The following is a 23,702-nucleotide window of genomic DNA, read 5'->3' as shown; positions in this document are numbered from 1 at the left end:
ATGAGTCATTTGTTTGATTCTAGCTTTGTGTAGATTGAGAATTAGTGATAGGGGCTATAAACCCATCTCTAAATGGTAGTGCCAAAGAATATAGGCTTTTGGAGGCAGATTAACCTAAAATCGTACTTTAACTCTATCAGTCCTGTGACCATGGGTTTCAGTTTCCTTTTTAGGAAAAGAAGAGCAGTAAAACAAATACCACCACAAAGCTTTACAGATAAAGTATTGCATGCAAAATAGTACCATTCCTAGGAGAAAGACAGTACCCAATAGATGGTAGCTAATAATTGAATTGTTAGTAGATTTTTCTCTGTTGTGTATAGAAAAAAACTGACAAAGCTTAATCACATTAAAGATATCCAGTTCAAAAGACTTAATATTGTTTTGCACTGTCACTAAGTTCTGTTAACCATCAAACTAAATATTTACCCATCTTAAACCTGAAAATAACCCTCTCTATATACCTAACTTTAGAAGAGCTGAATAATTCCTTTTAGAGTTTCCTTGAGAGAAATACATTTGAAAAGCTCTGCTTGTTACAATGTTAATTTCTTAGCCTGATTGCCAGAGCTATATATATTCTTCCTGAAATTAAACATGCTAAGAGTAATAACTCTGAGGAAAACAAACAACACAAAGGAAAAACTATAATAATTTGGTTATACTAAAAAAGGTACTCAAAACTCCTCTGAAAAATAACACAGCTATCTTGTGTTATCCTAGTAATTGGGAACACAATTTAAGAAATAATTACTCTTTTTCACATTGTCACTTTTATGTACTGGAGTCCGTGTACTACCATTTATCTTTTCTGACAAACACTTAAAGTATATGTTAGCTGGTAATTAATTTCATTTCTTTTACTTTTATATCACATTAGTTGAATAGAATCAAAGAACTTACTACAGTTACTTATTAAAACATTCTCTACCATTGTTTAATGGAAATGTGGTGTTGGATTTGGCTTTTCAATACTGTCGTAGTTTTTGATGTGTTTACTTTTCCTTGACATCTTCAGATATAGTATCAGGATAAAATTCATTATGATTATACCTCAGTGGGAACCTCAACATATGATTTTCAAAAGCATCTGTAAATTATTGCACAGTAGATACTTTTTGAAAATTAATGATTAAGACATGAACAAAAGAGACACCATTTTCTTAAATAAAAATCAATTCCTTAATTGAGGGCTTTTTTCTTGAGGGGGTGGTGGGACGTTTCAGACTTTAATGACATGATTTTGTAAAAATTGCTCTTGTGACAAATATACCAGTTCATAACTCAGTTTTGCTGTGTATAATCAGTTATCAATTGTAGGCATCAAAATTATTATGTTTTTAGTCTGGAGAATTTGTGAAGAAATTATTGCTAAAATAACATGTAGATATATGAATGTATTTTAAATGTCTTTTCTATCCAGAAGCTCTCTTTTGTAGATAAAAGTGTAAATTTATTATTTTCTTTTTCCCATCAGATGTGGGCTCTGTTGAAGGACTTGCCTATCACAGGGCTTGGGATACACTGTACTGGACCAGCTCGACTACTTCATCCATCACCAGACACACAGTGGACCAGACGCGACCAGGAGCATTTGACAGGGAAGCAGTCATTACCATGTCAGAGGATGACCACCCACATGTGCTAGCCCTGGATGAATGCCAAAAGTAAGAAACAGTGAATTATTATTTCTTCATTAGAAGTCAAATGTTATCGGGGCGCCTGGGTGGCTCAGTGGGTTAAGCCGCTGCCTTCGGCTCAGGTCATGATCTCAGAGTCCTGGGATCGAGTCCTGCATCAGGCTGTCTGCTCAGCAGGGAGCCTGCTTCCTCCTCTCTCTCTGCCTGCCTCTCTGCCTGCTTGTCATCTCTCTCTGTCAAATAAATAAATCTTTAAAAAAAAAAAGAAGTCAAATGTTATCAAAGTTATGTTAATTTTAAAAAGAATTACCTTTTAAGGCACAGGTGTTCTTTGAAGTTCTCCTTTCCTGATTCATAACATTATTTTTTTAAATGAGCATTATAAATGTGAATACTTAGGATCCAGACTTGTGAAATGCAAGGTATCAACTCTGTGAGAATTCCAGCAAAATCTTTAAATTTAAATTTAAATGATGAAAGGGAAAATAGAAACAATACTATGCTGGAAAAGGTATAAGAAGAAGACATTAATGCATAGCTGATTGAAATGATAAATCTGAAGAAAACTGTTAACATGTATTGAAAACCAAGAGACATTTCTATAATCTAATTAAGTAATTTTAGCAACTGGGAATCTCTCCAGTTGAAATACAGAGAAAACAATAACTCTTTGTGTAAAGCTATATTTTCAAAAGACTTGACAATAGTCTAAATTTTCCACATATATTTGAAGATATATTGTACAAGCATTTATAATAATACTTACAAAGTTTGTGACAAGAAGAAATGCTCAGGGCTATGGAGTATGGAGTATGGAGCTCAGGCTATAGAGTAATAAAAATATTAGAAAAATATTCAGGTTTGGTGTGGATGCCATAAGGAAGCAATTGTATGAAAAAAATAATGAAGCTTGGGTTAGGCAGAAAAAAAGATATTTATGAAATTCCACTTCCATATAATATGATAAGAATATTTGTTAACCACTGGAAAGTCCTTTTGTTCTTAAATTAATCAAATAAACAACAATCAGACAAATCTGGCTTTTACCACATAGAATTAGAAGAACTCTTTTTAGATGTGACAAAAAAAAATTGAAGAATAAAAAAAATATATTGATAAACGCTCACCCTGACCACTTGAGTGTGTGTAAATTAGTCAGTATATGACTAACTAAATCTAGACACTCTTAAGAGCTAGAAATGAGATTATATTTAATTCATTTAACACCTCCATCTTATAAGCGAAGACTCAAGGTTGAGAGAAAGTTGATTCCTCACACAGCTCTGGTGACCTAGCTCAGATGGACACAGGCGCTCAGATGCCTGGGCAGAGATGGTTCTTCTCATACCACAGACCAACTACATTACAGCTTGTTGTTGAATCAAGTGCATTGATCTTGAAGGTTCACCAGGAGACTCTGAGGACAATAATAAGTGTTCTTCAATTAAAGGAATTTCTACGATAATTTTGAAATAAACCCAAGGGTGATATTTGATAATATTATATATGGTTAGTTTTAACTGATAAGTTAAAACTAGTTAACTAGTTAACTGATAAGTGCTTTATCCTATAATATGTATTACATAAGCTAAAATTACACTTCATCTTACATATAGTGAACTGTAAATTAGAATTAAACACACTGAAATGTTTTAACTGAAAATTACATGTAACTAAAATTTAAAGTATCAATGACACATTCAAATCACTTTTGAAAATGCATGTCAGTTGGTTAACAGAAATTTTAAAATTAAATTTTAAATTCTAGGTAAAAAAACCATTTGAGTTTAAAACTTGGTTTAGTTACTATAATTTTATTTTATTTTTATTCTTTTTAAAGATTTTATTTATTTACTTGACAGTAGAGATCATAAGTAGGCAGAGAGGCATGGCCAAAGAGAGGAAGGGAAGCAGGCTCCCTGCTAAGCAGAGAGCTCGATGTGATGCTCGATTCCAGGACTCTGAAATCATGACCTGACCTGAAGGCAGAAGTTTTAACCCACCTGAGCCACCCAGGTGCCCCCAGTTACTATAATTTTAATTCTCAAGCTCTCTGACCTCCATTTTCTTATTTATGAAATGAAAGGTGAAATTAAAAGAATATTAATATCTTCAGAAATTCTGTTATTCTAAAACCAATAATTGAGGAAAATACGGCAGGTAAGTGTGCTTAATACTTTGTATTATATGGATAACTTCTAAAATGATTTAATTATTTTTCTTTGAAAAGTCAAAGTGTATGGATAAAACTACTGTGCCATTTAAGAAACTGGAATGCCATTTGTTTTTGCAAATCTACTCATTTAGAGGACAACATATTTTTGACACTTGCTCACTTAGAAAACTTTCATGTTCCATAGGACAGATGAAAAGGCTATGAAACATTTTAACAAAGAGCATAGTTGACCCAGCTCTTCTTGGTGGGGGTTATATTTTAAACTAGCAAATAGGAAGATTTTTGTTGTGACTTGAATATTGTTCAGTTATAAATGTTGGTTATAATTTTATATGAACTTTAAATGATTATACATAGGAATAGTATATATAATCTTGCTGTAAATATGAAATATTATTTCATATAATCTTTCTTTGTCAACATATATTAAGCATTTTCTTCAAATATGTAGAAGAGCCTGCCTGTCAGCCTCTCTCTCTTCCTCCATTCTTCCCTTCCTCCTTTTTTCCTCCTTCCTTCCTTCCTACCTTCCTTCCTTCCTTCCCTTGTTACATTCTTAGCAGCAACAACCAGTCTTCAAGTAAACTCTTAGGGACAGTCCTATAGATAAAAGAAGAGAAAGAAGAGTTGTTTTGGTAAAAATGGGGATGAGAAACTGGAACTCTACAGGCTCTATTTTTCCAGTGACTTGTAAAGGCTTCCCCAAAGAACAGGTTAACAAACACTGATTTAAAGCATTCTATAAAATCTGTATGTAATAGATAATATTTATAGGAAGTTGAGGGTAACCTTGGAATTCCAAAAGCAACATTGTCATTTATAAAAATATCAAACTGACAAAGAGAGAAAAAAAGAAATTAAAGAAATATAGGAGTTTATTAATTGTATTTCTCTAAAGCATATGCAAAGGAGAATGCAAAATTTAAAAAGCAAACCAGGAAAGAGAAGGAGATTTAGATATTTGCCAATTAAAGAAAGAGATAACTGTTTCATCCATGATTAAAATAAATTATCGCTATACATCAAATTGACTCAATTAAATTATTTGAGAGAATGTACAAAACAAGTGTTTTTCAGAAATTGTTTCTAGGTTTTATTTAAGGAACTGAGAAAAAAATACATGCATATAGAATATACATATCTCCACTTATTACCTAGACTTCCTTAAGGGTCATCAAATATGAGACAATTAAATTTACTTTTTTCTCTTTAAAGCTTGACATAGCTATGTTTCTACTGTTTCTGTTGTTAATGAAAACTTTAATTTATTATCATAATTTTCATTTTAATTAGTTTAATGTTTTGGACCAACTGGAATGAACAGCATCCAAGTATCATGAGATCTACCCTGACTGGGAAAAACGCTCAAGTGGTGGTCAGTACAGACATACTCACTCCAAATGGTCTCACTATTGACCACCGTGCAGAGAAACTATATTTCTCAGATGGCAGCCTGGGAAAAATTGAAAGATGTGAATATGATGGATCCCAGAGACATGTAAGTTGACTGAGAATTTCTTGATTATAGATTTAAACAATCATACTTTTAAATAATATGCTTTGTACTTGTCTAAAATATGTATATAAAGGGATTTCAAAATATGTAATTGTTTGAACCAATCCAATTGAATATAAAGTGAAAAAGAAAACAGGATAATATTTTGAAAAATTTGTTCAAGTGCATTCGGTACCAAAGAGACAGTCTAACTCTTACAGACTTTATTCTGGAGAAACAGTAACTGAGTTTTTCCTAATTATTAGTTGAACTGGAATTGTTAGAGTGATTTGCATAAGTTTCATTGTTATTTATATATTTTTAAATGTGAAATGAAACTGATTTGCTGCCCTGGGATAAAAGAACATTGGAAAAGAAGAAAATAAGCCTCTGTCTGTGTTTGGGTTCTCAAAGCATCCTAAAAAGCTTTGAAGAGAGAAGAATGGGAATTCTTTCAGGGTCATGCATGTTCTTTCTTTTCTGTGGGCTCCTCATAAAATGTTAATGCAACAGTCTTTATGCTGCCCCTGTAGAACCTTTACAGCAGGTATTTAGGGCTTATAGAATAGTAAAAGTCCTGTGTGCACCACTTATCTTATGAGAACATCAGTCCTTAGCAACTGGGAAAGCTCAGAGATCAGGAGGTTAAGATCTGGGTGGTAATGCACCTGGGGAAATCTTTGCTCTTGCACCACCAGCCCAGTGCATGCCTGAATGACAAAGTGATCCTGAGGCTCTTCACTCCTCCGCTGCATTTCCTAAAGGGTCACATAGTAAGTCTTTGAAACTTTATGGGCCATATTGTCTCTATCACACCTGCAATGCCTTATAGTGCTTATTCCCTTATAGGGAGTACGTAAATGAATGGGTATGACAGCATTTCAGTAAAATTTGATTTACAGAAACAGGCGATCAACTAGCAGTCCCTAATTTGTTAATGCCTAGTCTATATCATTAAGCATACTATTTAATTCAATTGAATATATGCCTACATATATATATATATATATAGACACATCTATATATTATGTGTCTATATATATATAAATATGCATTGTATATTTATATATCATAGATATAGAAATAGATAATTATCTCTCGGCAACTAATTGTATTTACACATATATGTATATGTCTATATCTTTACACATAGATATAGATATGCATATGTGTGTGTGACAAAAACAGAGAGAGATAGAAAATTCTTGAAGAAATACATTGATTTACATTTTAGCACAGGTACCTCATCTTATTGTGGAGTGACTACCTTGAGTAGTACTATTATAGGACAGTTGAGTGCTTAAGGAATATGGAAATAATGAGCTAAGACCTGATGAGTTTAGTTTGTGGCAATAGCTGTGATGAAAATCTTGGTCTATCTTTTCTAATTAAAAGCCATGGGAGGTAATAAGCAAAATATACAAAGAACTCACACAACTCAACAGCAAAAAACAAAAACAAAACAAAAAATACCCCGCAACCCACCACCACCACCACCAACAAAAAAAAAAACAATCCCGCCCCCCAAAAACCCCAAAACAGTCTGATTTGAAAATGGGCAGAAGCATGGAATGAACATTTTTCCAGATAGTAAACAGACACATGAAAAGATGCTCAACATTACTCATCAGGGAAATGTAAATCAAAACCACAATGATCAGGGTGCCTGGGTGGCTCAGTCAATTAAGCATCTGCCTTTGGCTCAGGTCATGACCCTCAGGTCCTGGATTGAAAACCACATTGGGCTCCCTGCTCAGTGGGGACCCTGCTTCTCCCTGCCCCCGTTGCTTGTGCTCTCTCTCTTAAGATCCAAATAAATAAATAAATAAATAAAATCTTTTAAAAAAGAGGTATTACCTTTTACCTTTTAGAATGGCTAGCATCAAAAGGATAAGAAATGAGTGTTGGCAAGGATGTAGAGAAAAGGGAACACTGTAGACTAATGGTGAAAATGTAAATTTTCACCACTATGGAAAACAGTATGGAAGTTTCTCAAAAAATTAAAAACAGAAATACCATATAATCCAGCCATTCCACTTCTAAGGAAACCAAGAAAGCAAAAATGAACATTTGAAAAGATATATCCAGTCCTCTGATGATTGCAGTATTATATATAAGTGAAATGTGGAAGCAATCCATGTATCCATCAATAGCCAAATGACTAAAGAAAATATAGTATATTTATATAATGGGATATTATTCAACCATAAAAAAGAATTTTATTTTGCCATTTGTGACAATGTGGGTAGACCTTGAAGCATTCTAAGTGAAGTAAGTTAGAAAAAAACCAGTATCTTGGGGCGCCTGGGTGGCTCAGTGGGTTAAGCCGCTGCCTTCGGCTCAGGTCATGATCTCAAGGTCCTGGGATCGAGTCCCACATCGGGCACTCTGCTCAGCAGGGGGCCTGCTTCCCTTCCTCTCTCCTACTGTGATCTCTCTCTGTAAAATAAATAAATAAAATCTTTAAAAAAAAAAAAAAAAAAACAAAAAAAAAAAAAACCAGTATCTTATGACCTCCTTTAGATGTAGAATCATAAAAAACAAACAAGTAAACGAACAGCTCATAGATCCAGAGAACACATTGGTAGTTAAAAGAGGTGGTGGGAATGGGAGAAATGGGTATTCTTTTTTCCTTAGTGTAAATAAATTAAATGCTTTTTAATGAAATAAAATGATAGTTATTAGATGACAATTAACCATCATCAGTAAAAAAAAAAAATAGTAAATTAAAAATAAAGGCCAATCATTCAATCTTCATAAATTTTAGTTTTCTAATATATTATGCAAATTCTCTACCTAACTTTCAAGATTATTATGACAATATAGTGCAAAAGTGTGTGCCCAAGAATATAGCAAAGAAACTCCAAATGAAGGTATTGGATAATGTTTTTAAAATGTCAGTCGGGAAAATCATTGTCCTGGATGTGGTACTACTTTCTACTAGGGACTAATACAGAAAATGCTTCTATAGTGCCTTATAGCAATGTTTTATCCACCTCAATTTATTTTCTTTTTTATATACCTTCTCTGCTTTTACCCCTACAGTATACTTTTATGTATGGCAATTATAGCTACTCTAAGTGGTTCAGTCATCAGATCTCTAACATAACTTAAAAGATTTCTTTTGACACTTAGAAAAATATATGCCTAGTTAAGATTTCAACTCTCCATTTTGCATCCTTGTCTAAATAAGGATACTTTCTGGCAGGCTATAGTGAACAGTATTGTATATTTGAAATTTCTGAAAGAGTAGATTTTAAATATTCTCACCAACACCACCACCACGCACACACACACACACACACACACACACACAAATTCTAACTATCTGAGGTTATGGAAGTATTAACAAACCTTATTGTGGTAATCATTTTGCAGTATATACAATATCAAATCATCATGTTGTACACGTTAAGCTTATACATGTTATATGTCAAGTATATTTCAATAAAATGGGGGAAAAATATTTCTGTCCTGTAGAGAGGCAAATTTGAGGAGAACATTACTTTAAAGGTTATGATTTTAGGGCACCTGGGTGGCTCAGTGGGTTAAGCCGCTGCCTTCGGCTCAGGTCATGATCTCAGGGTCCTGGGATCGAGTCCCACATTGGGCTCTCTGCTCAGTGGGGAGCCTGCTTCCTCCTCTCTCTCTCTGCCTGCCTCTATGCCTACTTGTGATCTCTCTCTGTCAAATAAATAAATAAAATCTTACAAAAAAAAAAAGTTATGATTTTATCCCCCCACATGACACTAACCAATTTTGTCTCAAACTTAGAATTACATGTTACTCTTCCTCTACTTTTATGATAAAAAAAAATCTGATTTGGCCCAAAAACTTGGAAAATATTTCAAACTTTATTACATTTTTACATCCATCTAGATTTCCTTATCTTTATCTTCATTGCAAAGGAGCAAATCTGTGTCCCATTCATCTGGCTTTTAATAAATACGCATGTGGATAGTTGAATTATAGAAACCATAGGGCCATATAAATAAATAATACAATGAAGATTTCAAAGTTATATAATCTCTAGCTTTTGCTTCATTCTGTCTTTGAGAAAAATAAATTCTGCAGAGTTACATTTTAACTAATAGCAATTTTTTATTTAGTAAAATGCACACTGAATACTGCAGAGATTTTTCTGTTACCTAAAAACATAGGACAGAGAAAATGTGTTAACTTTCTATTATAAATACAATCAAATATTGACATAAAACTGTTTTCACTTGTGTCTTCTCTCTGTTTTTTTTTTTTTAATGAAGTGTAGTTGACATAAAATATTACATGAATTTTAGGTGTACAACATCGTGATTCAACATTTATAGACATTACAAAGTGATCAGACATTTAGTCTAGGTACCATCTGTCACCATAAAAAGTTATTACATTATTGACTGTATTCCCAATGCTGTCCTTTTAATCCCTGTGACTTATTTTATAACTTGTAGTTTGTACCTCTTAATCCCCTTCATCTATTTTGCCCAACCCCCCAACTCCTTTACCTCTGGCAACTAGCAGTTTGCTTCTGTATCTATGAGTCTGCTTTCGTTCTGTCAGTTTATTTTGTATTTTTGGTTCCACGTATAAATGAGATCATACAGCATTTGACTTTCTCTGACTTATTTCATGTTGCATAATACCCTCTAAATCCATCTGTGTTTTCACAAAAGGCAAGAGTTCATTCTTTTTGATGGGTGAGGTAATATTCCAATATATATGTATTTTATGTATTTTACATGGTCTCTAGCCATTCATCTGTTGATGGGCACTTGGGTTGCGTACACATCTTGGCTATTGTAAATAATGCTGTAATGAACGTATCTTTTCAAATTACCCAGAGGTGGAACTACTGAATTATATGGCACTTCTATTTTTAGTTTTCTAAGGAACTTCCATACTGTTTTCCACAGTGGCTGCACTAATTTATATTCTTATCATCAGCAGATGACCATTCCCATTTCTCCATATCCTTGCCAACATTTGTTATTTCTTGTTTTTTTTTTTTTTTTTTTTTTTTTGATACTAGCCATTCTGAGAGGGCTAAGCTGATATGTCATTATTGTTTTTATTTGCATTTCCCTGATAATTAGTGATGTTGGGCATCTTTTCATGTATGTGTTGGCCGTCTGTATGTTCTTCAGAAAAATCTCTATTCAGGTCCTCTTGCTCATTTTTAATTAAAGTGAATACTTCATTAAGAATTTGTGCATGTATGTTTATGAAGGAAGAATATTGGTGTGTAATTTTTTTTTTCAATGCTTTTGTCTGGTTTCGGTATTAGGGTAATGCTGGCCTTGTAGAATAAATTTGGAAGCATCCTCTTCTCTTTAACTTTTTGGAATAGTTTGAGAAGAATAGGTAATATTTGTTCTTCATAGATTTAGTAAAATTGTTTTTCGGGAGGTTTTTTATTACTATTTCAATTTCATCGCTGGAAATCATTCTGTTCACATTTTCTTTCTTTTTTATTTTTCTGATTAAGTCTTGGAAAAGTGTACATTTCTAGGAATTTTTCCTTTTCTTCTAGGTTGTTCAGTTTGTTGGCATATAGTTGTTCCTAACAGCCTCTTGTAATCCTTTGTATTTCATTTTTTTTTAAAGATTTTATGTTTTTATTTGACAAAGAGAAAGAGGGAGAGCATAAGTAGGCAGAGCAGCAGGCAGAGGGAGAGGGAGAAGCAGACCTCCCTGAGTAGTGTCCCCGATATCAGGCCCCATCCCAGAACCCTGGGATCATGACCTGAGCTGAAAGCAGACAATTAACCAACTGAGCCACCCAGGCACCCCCAATCCTTTATATTTCTATGTTGTCAGTTGTAATTTCTACTCTTTGATTTCAGATTTTATGTATTTGGGTCCTCTCTTATTCTTTTTCTTGATGAAAAATTGGCTGAAGTTTATCAATTTTATTTACCTTTTTGAAGAACCATATTTTAGTTTTATTGATCTTTTTTGTCTTTATATTTCATTTATTTCTGCTCTTATCTTTATTATTTCCTTCTTTTACTAACTTTAAACTATGTTTGTTCTTTCTTTTCTTCCTATGAGGTGTAAGGTTAGATTGTTTTTTGAGGTTTTCTTGTTTCTTAAGGTAGGGTTGTATCATTATAAACTTCCCTCTTAGAACCTGTTTTGCTGGGTTCCATAGATTTTAGAGTATTTTGTGTCCAATTTTATTTTCCCCATGTATTCTTTTTATTTCCTTTTTGATTTCTTCATTGACTCACTTGTTTAATAACATGTTGTTTAATATCTACATCTTTGTGAATTTATAGTCTTTCTCTTGTAACTAACTTCTAGTTTTATACTGTTATGATAAGGAAAAGCACTTCTTAAACTACTGAGACTTGTTTTGTGGTCTAACATGTGACCAATCCTAGAGTGTTCCATGTGCACTTGAAAACAAGGTAATCAGCAGTTTTTTTGGCTGGCATGTTCTGTATGTATCTATTAAGTCCATTTATTCTAATATGTAGTTTAAAGCCAATATTTCTGTATTGATTTTATATCTGGATGGGCTATTCATTGATATATCTGGGGTGTTATAGTCTCCTACTATGGTTATATTACTATCTGTTTCTCCCTTTATGTCTGGTAATATTTGCTCTCTATATTTAGGTACTCTAATGTTGGGTGCATAGATATTTAAAACTGGTATATTCTCTTGTTGGATTGATTCCTTTATCATTATGTCATGCCCACTTTGTCACTTGTCGCAGTGTTTTAAAGTCTATTGTTTTGGGGCCACCTGGGTGGCTCAGTCATTAAATATCTGCCTTTGGCTCAGGTTACGATCCCAGGGGTCCTGGGATCAAGCCCATCATCAGACTCCCTACTCAGTGGGAAGCCTGCTTTTCCCTCTCCCATTCCCCCTGCTTGCATTCCCTCTCTCTGTTAAATAACTAAATAAAATCTTTTTAAAAAGTCTATTGTTTTGTTTTGATTCAAATATTGCTGCTGCAGATTTCTTTTTGCTTCCATTTGCATGGACTATCTCTTCCCAACCCTTTACTTCCTATCTGTATGCCTATAGGTCTGAAGTGACTGTCTTATAGACAACATAGACATGGAACTTGATTTTTTAAATTCATTCAGCTTTGTCTTTTAGAAGGCAGCTATGCTCAACATTATACCACCATTGCCGCCCATCCTATGTCTTTTGATTGAATCATTTAGTATACTTAACATTTAAAGTAATTACTGATAGGTATGTATATTGCCAATTTGTTAACTGTTTTTAAGTTGTTTTCTCAAGTTTGTCTCTGCTCTTCTATTCTTCTGTTGCTCTCTTCCATTGTGACTGAGAACTTTCTTTAGTGTCATGTTTGGATTATTTTCTCTTTATGTTTCATGTAATTATATAGTTTCTTCCTTTGTGATTACAATGGAATTAATATAAATTGAAATATTCATAAAAGAGATATTTATAAATTTTGAATTAAATATATATTTATTTATAAATGTTTATAAATGTTATTTATATATTTATAAAATATATATGTAAATGTATATTTATATAATCAGTCTACTTCAAGTTGATGGTCACTTAAGTTCAGACATGTTCTAAAGTCACTAAAGTTTTACTACCCAACCATGTTTTATGTTTTTGAGGTCATACTTTGAATTTTTAAATTTTGTGAATTCTCTAATTGTCGTTGATACAGGTGACTTTATTCCTTTTGTCATTTATCCTTCATACTAGCTTTGTAAGTGGTTGATCTATGCTTTTATTGCATGTTTGCTTTTACTAAGAGAGTTTTTTTTTTTTTTCCTTTTATAATTTTCTTACTTCTAGTGATGGCCATTTCTTTTCTGTTTGAAGAAATCCCTTTGAAATTTTTTATAAGGCCAGTTTAGTTGTGATAAACTCCTTTAACTTTGTCTGAGAAACTCTTTATCTCTCTTTCAGTTCTGACTTAAAATCTTGCCAGGTAGAGTCTTTTTGGTTGTAATTTTTTTTTCCCCCTCACTTTGAATATAGTGGACCACTCTCTTCTGGTCTACAAATTTTCTGCTGAAAAATCAGCTGGTAGTCTTATGAGAGTTCTCTTGCGTATAATTAGCTGCTTTTGTCTTCCTGCTTTTGAGATTCTCCATTTTAAAATTTTGACTTTTTAATTATAATGTGTCTTGGTATAGAACTTTTTGGGTTCATTTTGTTGGGAACTCTCTTTGATTCCTGAACCTAGAAGTCTGTTTCCATCCCCACATTAGGGAAGTTTTAGCTATTAATCCTTCAAATAAGTTTTCTGCACCTTTCTTTTTCTTTTCTCCTTCTAAAACCCCAATAAGCACTTAATGTTTTAATAGAGATCCCATAAACTCTCTTCATGTTTTGTTTATTTATTTTTTAAATTTTGGCTGTTCAACCTGGGTGATTTCACCACCCTGTTTTCCAGATTGCTGATCTGTTCTTCTGTATCATCTAATCGGCTATTGATTTCTTCTAGCGTATTTTAAAAATTTCAGTTATTATATTCTTCAGCTCTTATACCTAAAAGCATATTATCTATCTCTCTGATAAAGTTCTCATTGTCTTCATCCATTCTTTAGTGTTCTGTGTCTTTATGAACATTGCTTTGAGCAATAAGAAAGATTGAACAATCAGAAAGATTGCTTATTCCATTTTGTTTAGCTTTTTTGTTTTGTTCTGTTTTTGTGTTTTGTTTTGTTTTGTTTCCTCTAAGGTTTCTTCTTTTTCTTTAATTTGGAATATGTTCTTCCATCTCCTCATTTTGCCTAACTCTCTGTTAGGGTGGCTGTATATCTCCTAGTCGTGAAAGTAGTGGTCTTATGCAGAAGGTATCCTGTGGGGGTCCAGATGAATAACCCCCCTTCATCACCAGAAACAGGTGTTCCAGTTGTGCCCCCTGTGTACCCTTCTATTGTGGCTGGACTGAGACTGCTGTGGGCACACTTGTGAGTGGAGTTGTTTCCTGAACCTCATGCCCTAGGGTGGGAGCCACTTGAGGGTAGCACCAGTCCAGGCTGAGGCCACCAGCAGGATCACACAGGTGATAGCTTCTTTGAAGGGGTGCTGGTCCTGGCCAGTGCTACCTGCTGGATGAGGCTGCTCACTAAATGTGATGGAGTGGGAGCCACTTTGCAGGTAGGGAGTATGCTGATATGCCCATCTATCTTTCTATTTTAAGGCAAATTAGGTGGAACCAGGATTTAGATGACTCAGAATCTTTCATTATCACATCTATCTTAGTTTCATAAAAATTACTATAATAAAGAACCTCAAAAATGAAGAACCTCAAAACTTCAGGCCAATGCAAAAATGCTAAACCAGTTATTAACAAAATTATCTCTTCCTCTACTTTCTTCCCAAAGCCATAAAAGCTCCAAATAATATTACTCCCCCATAATCCCTCCTTAATGACAGAGTGATTATCTTTCAAGATAATGGTTTTTTAGGTCTGTGTCACAGATTCCATACTTGAAGATAAACTGAACAATATTCTCTTTTAATATGATAAGTGGAAGAAGGCTGATCTCTGGGAGTGGGAGGGGTTTTTTTCTTTCTTTTGAAAGTTTGTGTAATAGACTGGAAAGCTCCAATGCAAATCTAGATACTAGCATTTAACTCATGACACTGTTCCTAAAAGCCTCATTTATGAAAGAGCCCTCTATGAGTGAATTTAAGGTCTATAGAATAAGAAAAGATTGGAGATAAATTAATAATTGTAATTCTGTTCCAAATGTAAGATATAAATTCAAAATATTAAGAATTATAATTGAAATGTCAAGAATTCATTTTAGTATTATTAGCCATCTTTGAATGAACCTGTATTTTATCAGCTTAACTAGATTTGAGGACAGGGGTCATCTTTTCTACATCTTTGAATTCACAGTGACTTTTATCTTCACAAAATTAGAGAACATTATTTCTGTTGATTTTAGCTGTTATGTGTTTTAATAGCAAATAATGTACACGTGAACACTCTCCATCTCAACATCGCTGCCAGATGATTGTTTAAGCACACCTTGAACATTGTCATTTTTTTTTTTCTTATTTCACTGGATATACTTGATGAAACAACTTATTTTAGTTTTAAGCATTTTTTTTCTTTTTTGAGGTTAAATTTATTTATGAATTTGGTTTTGAGGTCTCAGTTTAGGCTTCTGATATAAACTTGAACACACCAGCATTTTTTCTCTTTCTCTGACAATGCTTCAAATACTTAGTGAGAATTGTTGTTTTCAAGACAGTCATTACCACTTTGATTGGGTTAATTTACTTTGTACAATACTTTTACATACAAAGCACACGAGGCAAATCTCCATGCAAGTAAGGAAACAGGATCTGACCTTTCTATAGGTGCACAAGGATTTAGGAATTGAGTGAACTTTTACCAAAAAGGGGGGGGTTCTTTATGCTCTCATTTATTTTAATAACAGTATAGTTTAAGAACTATAGACTGGTTAGATGACCCTCTGTAGTGACCTGACCATTGTAATTTGAAATGTAAAGAAAACACTGAAGTATTTTTTTCATGGGTAGACATAATCCATCCTCCAATAATGCATAAGACTCAATTTTTTTTTTACTTTCAACATTCATGTTCTCTTATTTTATCATATTCATTGGATAAAGGTATGTGTATGTGTCCAAAGTTATCTTATTCTTTTGCCAGTTATCAAAATTCTGTGATTGCTCTGCCATAGTGTCCATGGTTAATGCCATGGAATTACCACTCATTTCTATATATTAACCACTGTGTCTTATGTTTTAATCATTATTTTGTACACAGAATATCTTGAATGCCATTTTTTAAGTTGACTTAAATTTCTGGATACCTCCTATAATTTTGAGCCTCTTTTCATGGTTAATTACCTATTTTTATAATCTATTACTAAGATATCCATAGAACTATGAGACTGAGAGTTTAAGTGAGAGCTAAGTCATCAATTATTTTTAGGAAAAGTTAAAGATGCAATCTAGCTTAAGTTTAAAGATTTAATAACAAGATATTTCCCTTGAAAGAAAAGAAATTATATTTATTCTGTAAAAAAAAAATTCTAGGAGTATATAGTATCATGCTAACTATAAAAATGCTTCTGTTACATGATGACTGTTGAAAGAGCAGAACAATTTTTCTGATATCCTATCCACTTAGGATTTTTTATTTTCCCACTTATATCTTTTTAACTAACATATGTAAAAAAGTATGACCAGAATCAATACTAAACTTGAAATGTTCCTGTTCAGCTGAGTTGAAGTCTTAGAAATCAAAGAATACCTTTTAGAACAGATTTCTTCTTAGATCCCCATAGAAGCTAAATGCTTCTTATCTGAAAAATTCCTGTGTAGCTAGTTGAGTTCATTTTAATCTTCTGTTGGTTGGTTAGTCTGTGTCAGGATCGTGTGTGTGTGTGTGTGTGTTTGTGTGTGTGTTTCTTATTATCTTCATTGCTCACTCCTATTGTGTTCCCCTTGGGCAACCATATTAATGTGATTGATAAATTTCCTTAGAATTTGTATATACTTTTTTTTCAAACAAGTCAATACACCAACATAATGAATTTTATTTTTTTATATTTTGGCAAAGGCACTGCAGAAATGTGTCACAGGGGAAAACCATAGGATTAAAAATAATGATATTGGGCCACCTGGGTAGCTCAGTGGGTTAAGTCTCTGCCTTCGGCTCAGGTCATGATCTCAAGGTCCTGGGTTCAAGCCCTGCATCAGGCTCTCTGTTCAGCAGGGAACCTGCTTCTCCCTTTCTCTCTCTGCCTGCCTCTCTGCCTATTTGTGATGTCTGTCAAATAAATAAAATCTTTAAAAAGTGATATTTAGGAAATAGAAAGTAAAGTTATGAAGCTTTAAAAGTTATGTGAAAGATTTAGGTGCTGACCATGGAATATAAGAAGAGAACAAATATTGTTCAACTTATAAAGTCAAAAAGGGCTGAGAGAAAGCAAAATTAATGAGTGGCCAGAGAAATAATTTCAGAAAAGATCATTTCCTTTATATGGGTGTGTGTGTGGTTATTATTATTATTATTATTGTATTTTAAGTTTGGGTGAAACAGATGACAGTAGAGAAGAAATGCAGTAGAGAGAAAGAGAGAGGGGAGAGAGAAAGTGAGTTATCAAATATTCTCAGGGGAACTCACTGATTGGAAAGAAGTTTGAATTATTTGAGAGTGCATCTTCTTTAATGAGAAGGAAGCAACCTATATGTAGTTAATTGATAAAGCTTGGAGATATTCTATAAAATCTGGATATTGTAAGGCCACAAATTCCATACAATGCCATGGTCCTCCCAAACGGTGTTTGAGGAATTTGTCTTCTCTTGAATATCCGTAGGAATTAAACTGTGACCATGCACATTTTTGAAAATATGGTTTAAACTATATTTAATAGGCTTATTTAGAGTATTATACCTTAAAGGTTTTAATCTGCTCATCCACATTATAAATCTTAAATGAGAAACATAGCATAGTGTTGTGATAAGATAACTTTTTTAAAGATGGTGTTGTAGAAATTCGAAAAGTACTAGTACACTACTTACAAATCACTTATTTTATTAAGGGAAAATTATGTAATCCTTTATTAATCAATACATCAGGAAAAGAAATTCTTTCAAAAATCAAAAATGTATCAGAAAAAGGAGATATGTTATAAAAATACATTTTACCTTTTCTAATTTAGTTATCTACTAATATTTAGCTTTGAAAAACCACTCATAGGCTTAATTTTTTTCTATCAAACTCAGGTTTTAATATTTGATTTTATCGTATGGTGAGGTCATAATAAAATAGATCCACACATGGTTTAAATATGACTTGTACTGATAAAAATGCAGTAATTTTTTCAGTTTTTCTAATTTTAAATACCACATTAACTTGTGTGGTGGTTCTACCTACATATTCATTGAGAAAAGCGTTCTCTGCTTAACAATATACAATTTAATCTTCTGGACTGATGAGTTACTAGAACTCCCCGCCCCCCAAAAAAGGAAAGAAAAAGGAAAAAAAAACAAACAGTGATTTCATTCTGTTCATTTTTATTTCTGTTCTATATCTGTCATCTTTGTTGTTCCTAGAGCTGAAACAATAACTAATATTGACAGGGGCTAAGACAGGGTGATTATAGCCTTTCTCCCTGCAGTTACACTGTAAGTGTTAATCATTTCTTGGAAGGCATCAGCTACCTGAGTGGCACAAACCTTCCCAAAAGTGATGTTGTTCATGTCCCTAGAAATTGCAGTTGCTGATGTTTCTTATTTTTGACACTCTTTTAGAAACTTTGTGCAAAGATTTTTGTTGTTGTTGTTTTTGTTTTTGTTTTGTTTTGTTTTTTCCAGAGCACATTTTTTTGGAAAAATACTAAGTCCTAAGATTTATCTTTAGAATGGGAAAGATAATGGGATAATGTTCTTCCTTACGAACACATTCTGATGATATGAACTCTCTTGAGTAAAAAATAGGAAAACAAATTAAAAAAAATGCTAGTCAATTATAAGTGATATTCATCACAAGGATATTAGATACTTTACTTTTTATAGGACCATATATTTCTTTTCTACTTATAGAATCAGCTATTTCATTCCATAAATGAATAAAGACATCTATCATTTTTTTTCTTTCTTTTTTTCTTTCTTCCTTCCTTCTTTTCTTTATTCCTTCCTTTTTATTCTTTCTTTCTTCCAAATCTGTACTTATGTCTATGATATCTATTCTTTTTGAAACATCATTTTAATGGTAGTATAAAATCTGTAGAATAGTAGACTCTGAAACTTATAAAATAGGTTTAGTACCCAGGAAAGTGAACTTTCTGGCGACATAAGTTTGAATTACTTAGCCAAACCAAACCATATCCTATCATCAAAAAAAAAAAAAATAGGCATTGTGATTTCAATTTTTAAGAGATGTAAAATTTATTTGGATTTTAAAAATTATAATTTTTAATTTAAAGACAACATAAGAATGAACATCACTATAAATTTTAGTGAATTGAACATTTTGCCACCACTAACTGGGACAATCTGTAGACTTGGAAACCAAGGCCCAAAACAGCAACATTAATTTCTAATGCTTCTGAATGTGGTATCTAATGCTAACTAGTAAAGTTTTCAACTATCTATTAGAGGCACTGTCCCTTTTTTTAATTGTATAAAATGTTCTGTAACCTTCCCATTCCTATTCTAAAATGAAATTTTTTGCATTTTATCTATCTTTATAAATTTTCTAAGCTCAATTTAATACCTGAAGTTTAAAATAAAGAACATATATAAAGTAATTTGTGTAAAAGAAGATATAGCACGATATGTAAATGTACAGACTAAGGGAGAAATATGTAAAGAAGTGATCAAATGTTCTTTAAAATTAATAATAAATTCCTGATAATTATCTAAACACAATGAAATTAAGTTATCCTTCAATTTATGTAGAAATTCCTTTCCTTGAAAAACAATATAGGAAAGGGCTCTGTTAAAAATACTTTTTATACATGTAAAATGGAGTTAAAATCTAGATTTTCATAATTATAAGTAGATTTTCACCTTTGTAAAAAATCTTGTAAGACATGTGAAACTTGGCTGAGTCTTACTTCATTGTACAGCATTGCCTTCTATGACATGGTACAACCAGATTCCTGGTTCCTATCTACTGAATTTCCTAGTCAATGCTTCCCATCTCTCTACCCAATTCCCATGCCACAGTCAAGTAAAATCACAACCAGTACTTTCCAAAACTCCCAGAAGGGATGGAACTGCTTCCATTTAGAACCATTAAGATGAGTAATTGTTTTAAAGTGAGATGTGAAGAAAGGTTTCTTGGCAGGAAATTATTCTTTCTGTTTTATCTAGAATGCCTCAACTACATGGGATTCTGCACCTATGAATAGCTATATGGACCATAGACCAAAAACAAAATGACTGTTAGTTACCAGAAGAATTCTGTGAACTTTAATTCTAACAGATTAGCCAATGGACTATACAGAACTTATGTTACAGGTATTTCAGTCCAATATATTACAAATAAGCCCATTGACTAGTAAATCCTAAAGGGCTACTGGAAACTCAGGTGTTTAATTGTCTTTGACACTTCTCTGAATTCAAGAAATACAATCTAATATCCAGATTATTGTATCAGTATTGACTTTTATATATTTTAAATGTACTTGGACATGAATATTCAAATTATATCTGAATTTACTAAATTTCTATTAACTTTCTAATCTTTAAGAATAGTGATTAAACAGAAATGTGATAAAATAAGAATAAAACAATAGAATTCTATGAATACATTAACATGATGGCATAAAATATGTATTAGTTCCATGGGAAGATTTATTATATATTAATGGAAAAATAGAAAGAAATTAATACACTGTTACCCAGACTAGATCTCTTAAGATCTTCCTGGTTCTTGGTATGATGAGTGATTTTTCATTGAACCTGGATATTATTGTTTTATTGTATGAAATTTTGCATCTAATTTAAGCCTTCTGTTTTAACTGACTTTCCCTGGTATCATTATAGGAGAGATAGGTGAGGTCTTGCCTTGTTACTGCCAAGTGGAGGTAGAAGCCAAGTTTCCCCACTCAGGCTCTATTGACACCAAGGCATGATTGTTTGTCCTCTGTACTTCTGGATAGGAATGGTGGGAGTTATAGTTTCCTAGCTGCTTTTTTCTGTCAGCACTGTGGATTAGCTTCATTATTCCTGGATGATGCTAAAAGTCCTGATTCTGCAGGAGGCTTCTTCGGACACCACTCTAGGAGAAAGGGGAAGGGCACCTCACCACCTGCCAGTCCAGGTTCCCCACTTGGCCTTTGCTGGTGTGTGTGTGTGGGTGGGTCACAGTTTTTTTATGTGGTGTTTGGTTAGAATAGCACCTCGTTAGTTAGAATGTTTTCCAGTCTTTTGCTTAGAAAGAGCAGGCTTTTGTCATTGTTTGTCTGTGCGTATTGGCTTTTCTGAGTTGCCAGTTTACTCAGTTCCAATCTGGGATATATGAGGCAAAAATAAAGTCCAGGGAACTCATCACCATGTTGTTCCTCAGTCCCAAGTTCCCTAGCTCCCTGCCTACTTCTCTCTACCTTCCAGTCATCTTGCATTTGACTTATATATAATTTCCAGGAGTTTTAGTTGTACTTAGTGAGAAGAATTGAAAAATTATGTCTGTTGCATCTTCCCAGAAGCAAAAGTCAGTGTGCTTATAGATTTTTAAGGACTCAAAATGGAAAAAAATGCCTTATGTTTATTGTTTTACAAAATATAAATAAAGATATAAACCATGTTCCACAAATCTCTAACAACAGAATGCCTTGCATTGCCAGTACATTTAAATGTTAGGGATAAGATTTATTAAAGCATACATGTTGTGTTATAATTCATCAGAGCCCAAAGACATCAAAACACTGGTTCCCCACAAGACATAAAGATTGTGGAAATAAAGATGGTGGATTGTGCTGTCTACATTTTATCATCTGTAACCATGATGGATACATGTTATCATGTTACTGTGAATACAATGAAGTTTATATGATGAAATGACATTGCTAAATTCCAGTGTTTGAGTAAGAATAAGAAGGGAGTGAAAAGAAGTCCGAAGTTGATGTTAGATGAAATTGTTTTACTTCCTGACTCTGGTTCTAAAGAGATATTTGATCTTCAGCAAGTAACGTAATCTTTTGAATCACCATTTCTATATTTTAAACTAGTATAAAATTTTCTTCTGATACTTTTTGTGACTTTGCCATTGATTTTGTGGAACTCAAATAGGTAAGCCTTTGGACGTGTCTTTTTACATATTAATGTAAGATGATGCCACACATGTTGATTATTTTATTCACAGAGATAATCTTAGCTGCAAAATAAAACATATCACCTTTCAAAAAGCACTATGATGTGACAGAAATTAATAAGTTTAGGTTACAGAGATAGATATTGATGTAAAACTTGGATCCTTGACATATTATTTAATATATTTGGGACATTTTATTAATCTTTCTGTGCCTTAGTTTCTTCTATAAAATAGCACTAATAGTTTATGCCTCATAAGCTGTATTTTGAAGAGTTAAAGTGTTACATGCAACTTGGTGCTGGACAATTGCATACAAATGCTAAATTTTACAAAACTCCCCTTGAACAGTGCAAATTAAAAAATGATTTAGGGGCGCCTGGGTAGCTCAGTGAGTTAAGCCTCTGCCTTCGACTCAGGTCATGGTCTCAGGGTCCTGGGATCGAGCCAGGGAGCCTGCTTCCCCCCCACCCCGCGCCTGCCTCTCTGCCTACTTGTGATCTCTGTCAAATAAATTAATAAAAAAATATTTAAAAAATAATAATTTTAAAGTTGTGATTGCACTCACTACATATATATACATTTGTTTGAACATGAATTATATCAATTAAATTAAATCATAAATTGTCTCATTGCTTCTTCTATAGGATTACTAACATCTGAAGTATAGAATTCATATTAATCTTTATATTTCCAAAAGCAAATGGCTCAAAGTCTGGTATATTGCTATATTTAGCAAATATTTGCTGAAGCAATGAGCAAATGGATTACTAAACTAAAAGAGAAATTAAAATACTAATTTCCTATATAAAATAAAAAAAGTAAACACCCCAAAAAAAAACACACCAAAGATTAACTATTTTTGAAGGCCTCAGCCATACAGGGTAATTTTCTGAAGTCTGTACAACTGATATTCCTATTTGGTAAGATAAGAATGTTATTGCAGTAAGGTTAATGGTGTTTATTTTGAACACAATCCCCTTGATTTAAATCCACATACATTTCAGTGATGGTTCAGCTTGGTTAGTCGTGCAAATTAAAGTGTTACTAAAGCCGAGCTCTCTCAAAAAAGATGTGTTCTAGAGAAGAATAAATGGTCAATATCCAGGGCAACTAGTGTATTCACCCAGAAAATAACTGGTGTCCCTTCAGACTGTAATACTGATACTGATGGATTGATTTAGTATATCTTGGAAGCTTTCAGTTTCTTAGGCACCAGACAGAATTTTCAGAAGCAGCCACCTGTCCCACCTGCCTCATTGTAGAAATTCATATACAAAGATACAAAGAACAGATAGCAAAGGAAATCTATCTTGCATGTGCATGCACAAACACACAAACATTTTTTTTCCAGATTAATTTTGCTTGGAAATCAAACAGAGGGAAAAGCATGCAAAAAAGTTTTAAAGTAATGTTCTTTGGTGAAATAAATTAGTGTGTAAAGGGGAAATTACTAAATGGAAAAGTTTCATATTGAAATTCAGGAAATTCTGAATTAAGTTATGTGAATTTTTCTCCAAATTTGTGGATAAATTTTTGTATTGCCTCTAGATAATTTTAATGTATTTCTTATTAGTTATTATATGCACAAAAACTAACTTGAATTTATTTAAGCTTGAGACAATATCTTTAAT

At 33.0% G+C, this 23,702-nt stretch overlaps 1 protein-coding gene across 1 annotated transcript in view; it reads left to right on the top strand.

Annotated features, from left to right (window-relative positions):
- Window positions 1-23,702, top strand: part of LRP1B (LDL receptor related protein 1B) — a 2,000,743-nt gene that overhangs the window by 1,640,254 nt on the left and 336,787 nt on the right. The window contains exons 42-43 of the mRNA XM_059166755.1: window positions 1,478-1,667; window positions 5,110-5,314. Coding sequence (XP_059022738.1) covers window positions 1,478-1,667; window positions 5,110-5,314 — 395 coding nt within the window. The remainder of the gene's footprint in view (window positions 1-1,477; window positions 1,668-5,109; window positions 5,315-23,702) is intronic.

The sequence above is a fragment of the Mustela lutreola genome, chromosome 3 (assembly GCF_030435805.1).
Source record: "Mustela lutreola isolate mMusLut2 chromosome 3, mMusLut2.pri, whole genome shotgun sequence".
NCBI classification, from domain to species: Eukaryota; Metazoa; Chordata; class Mammalia; order Carnivora; family Mustelidae; genus Mustela; species Mustela lutreola.
Note: the sequence above shows the minus strand (reverse complement) of the source record. Positions and strands in the feature narration are given on the sequence as shown.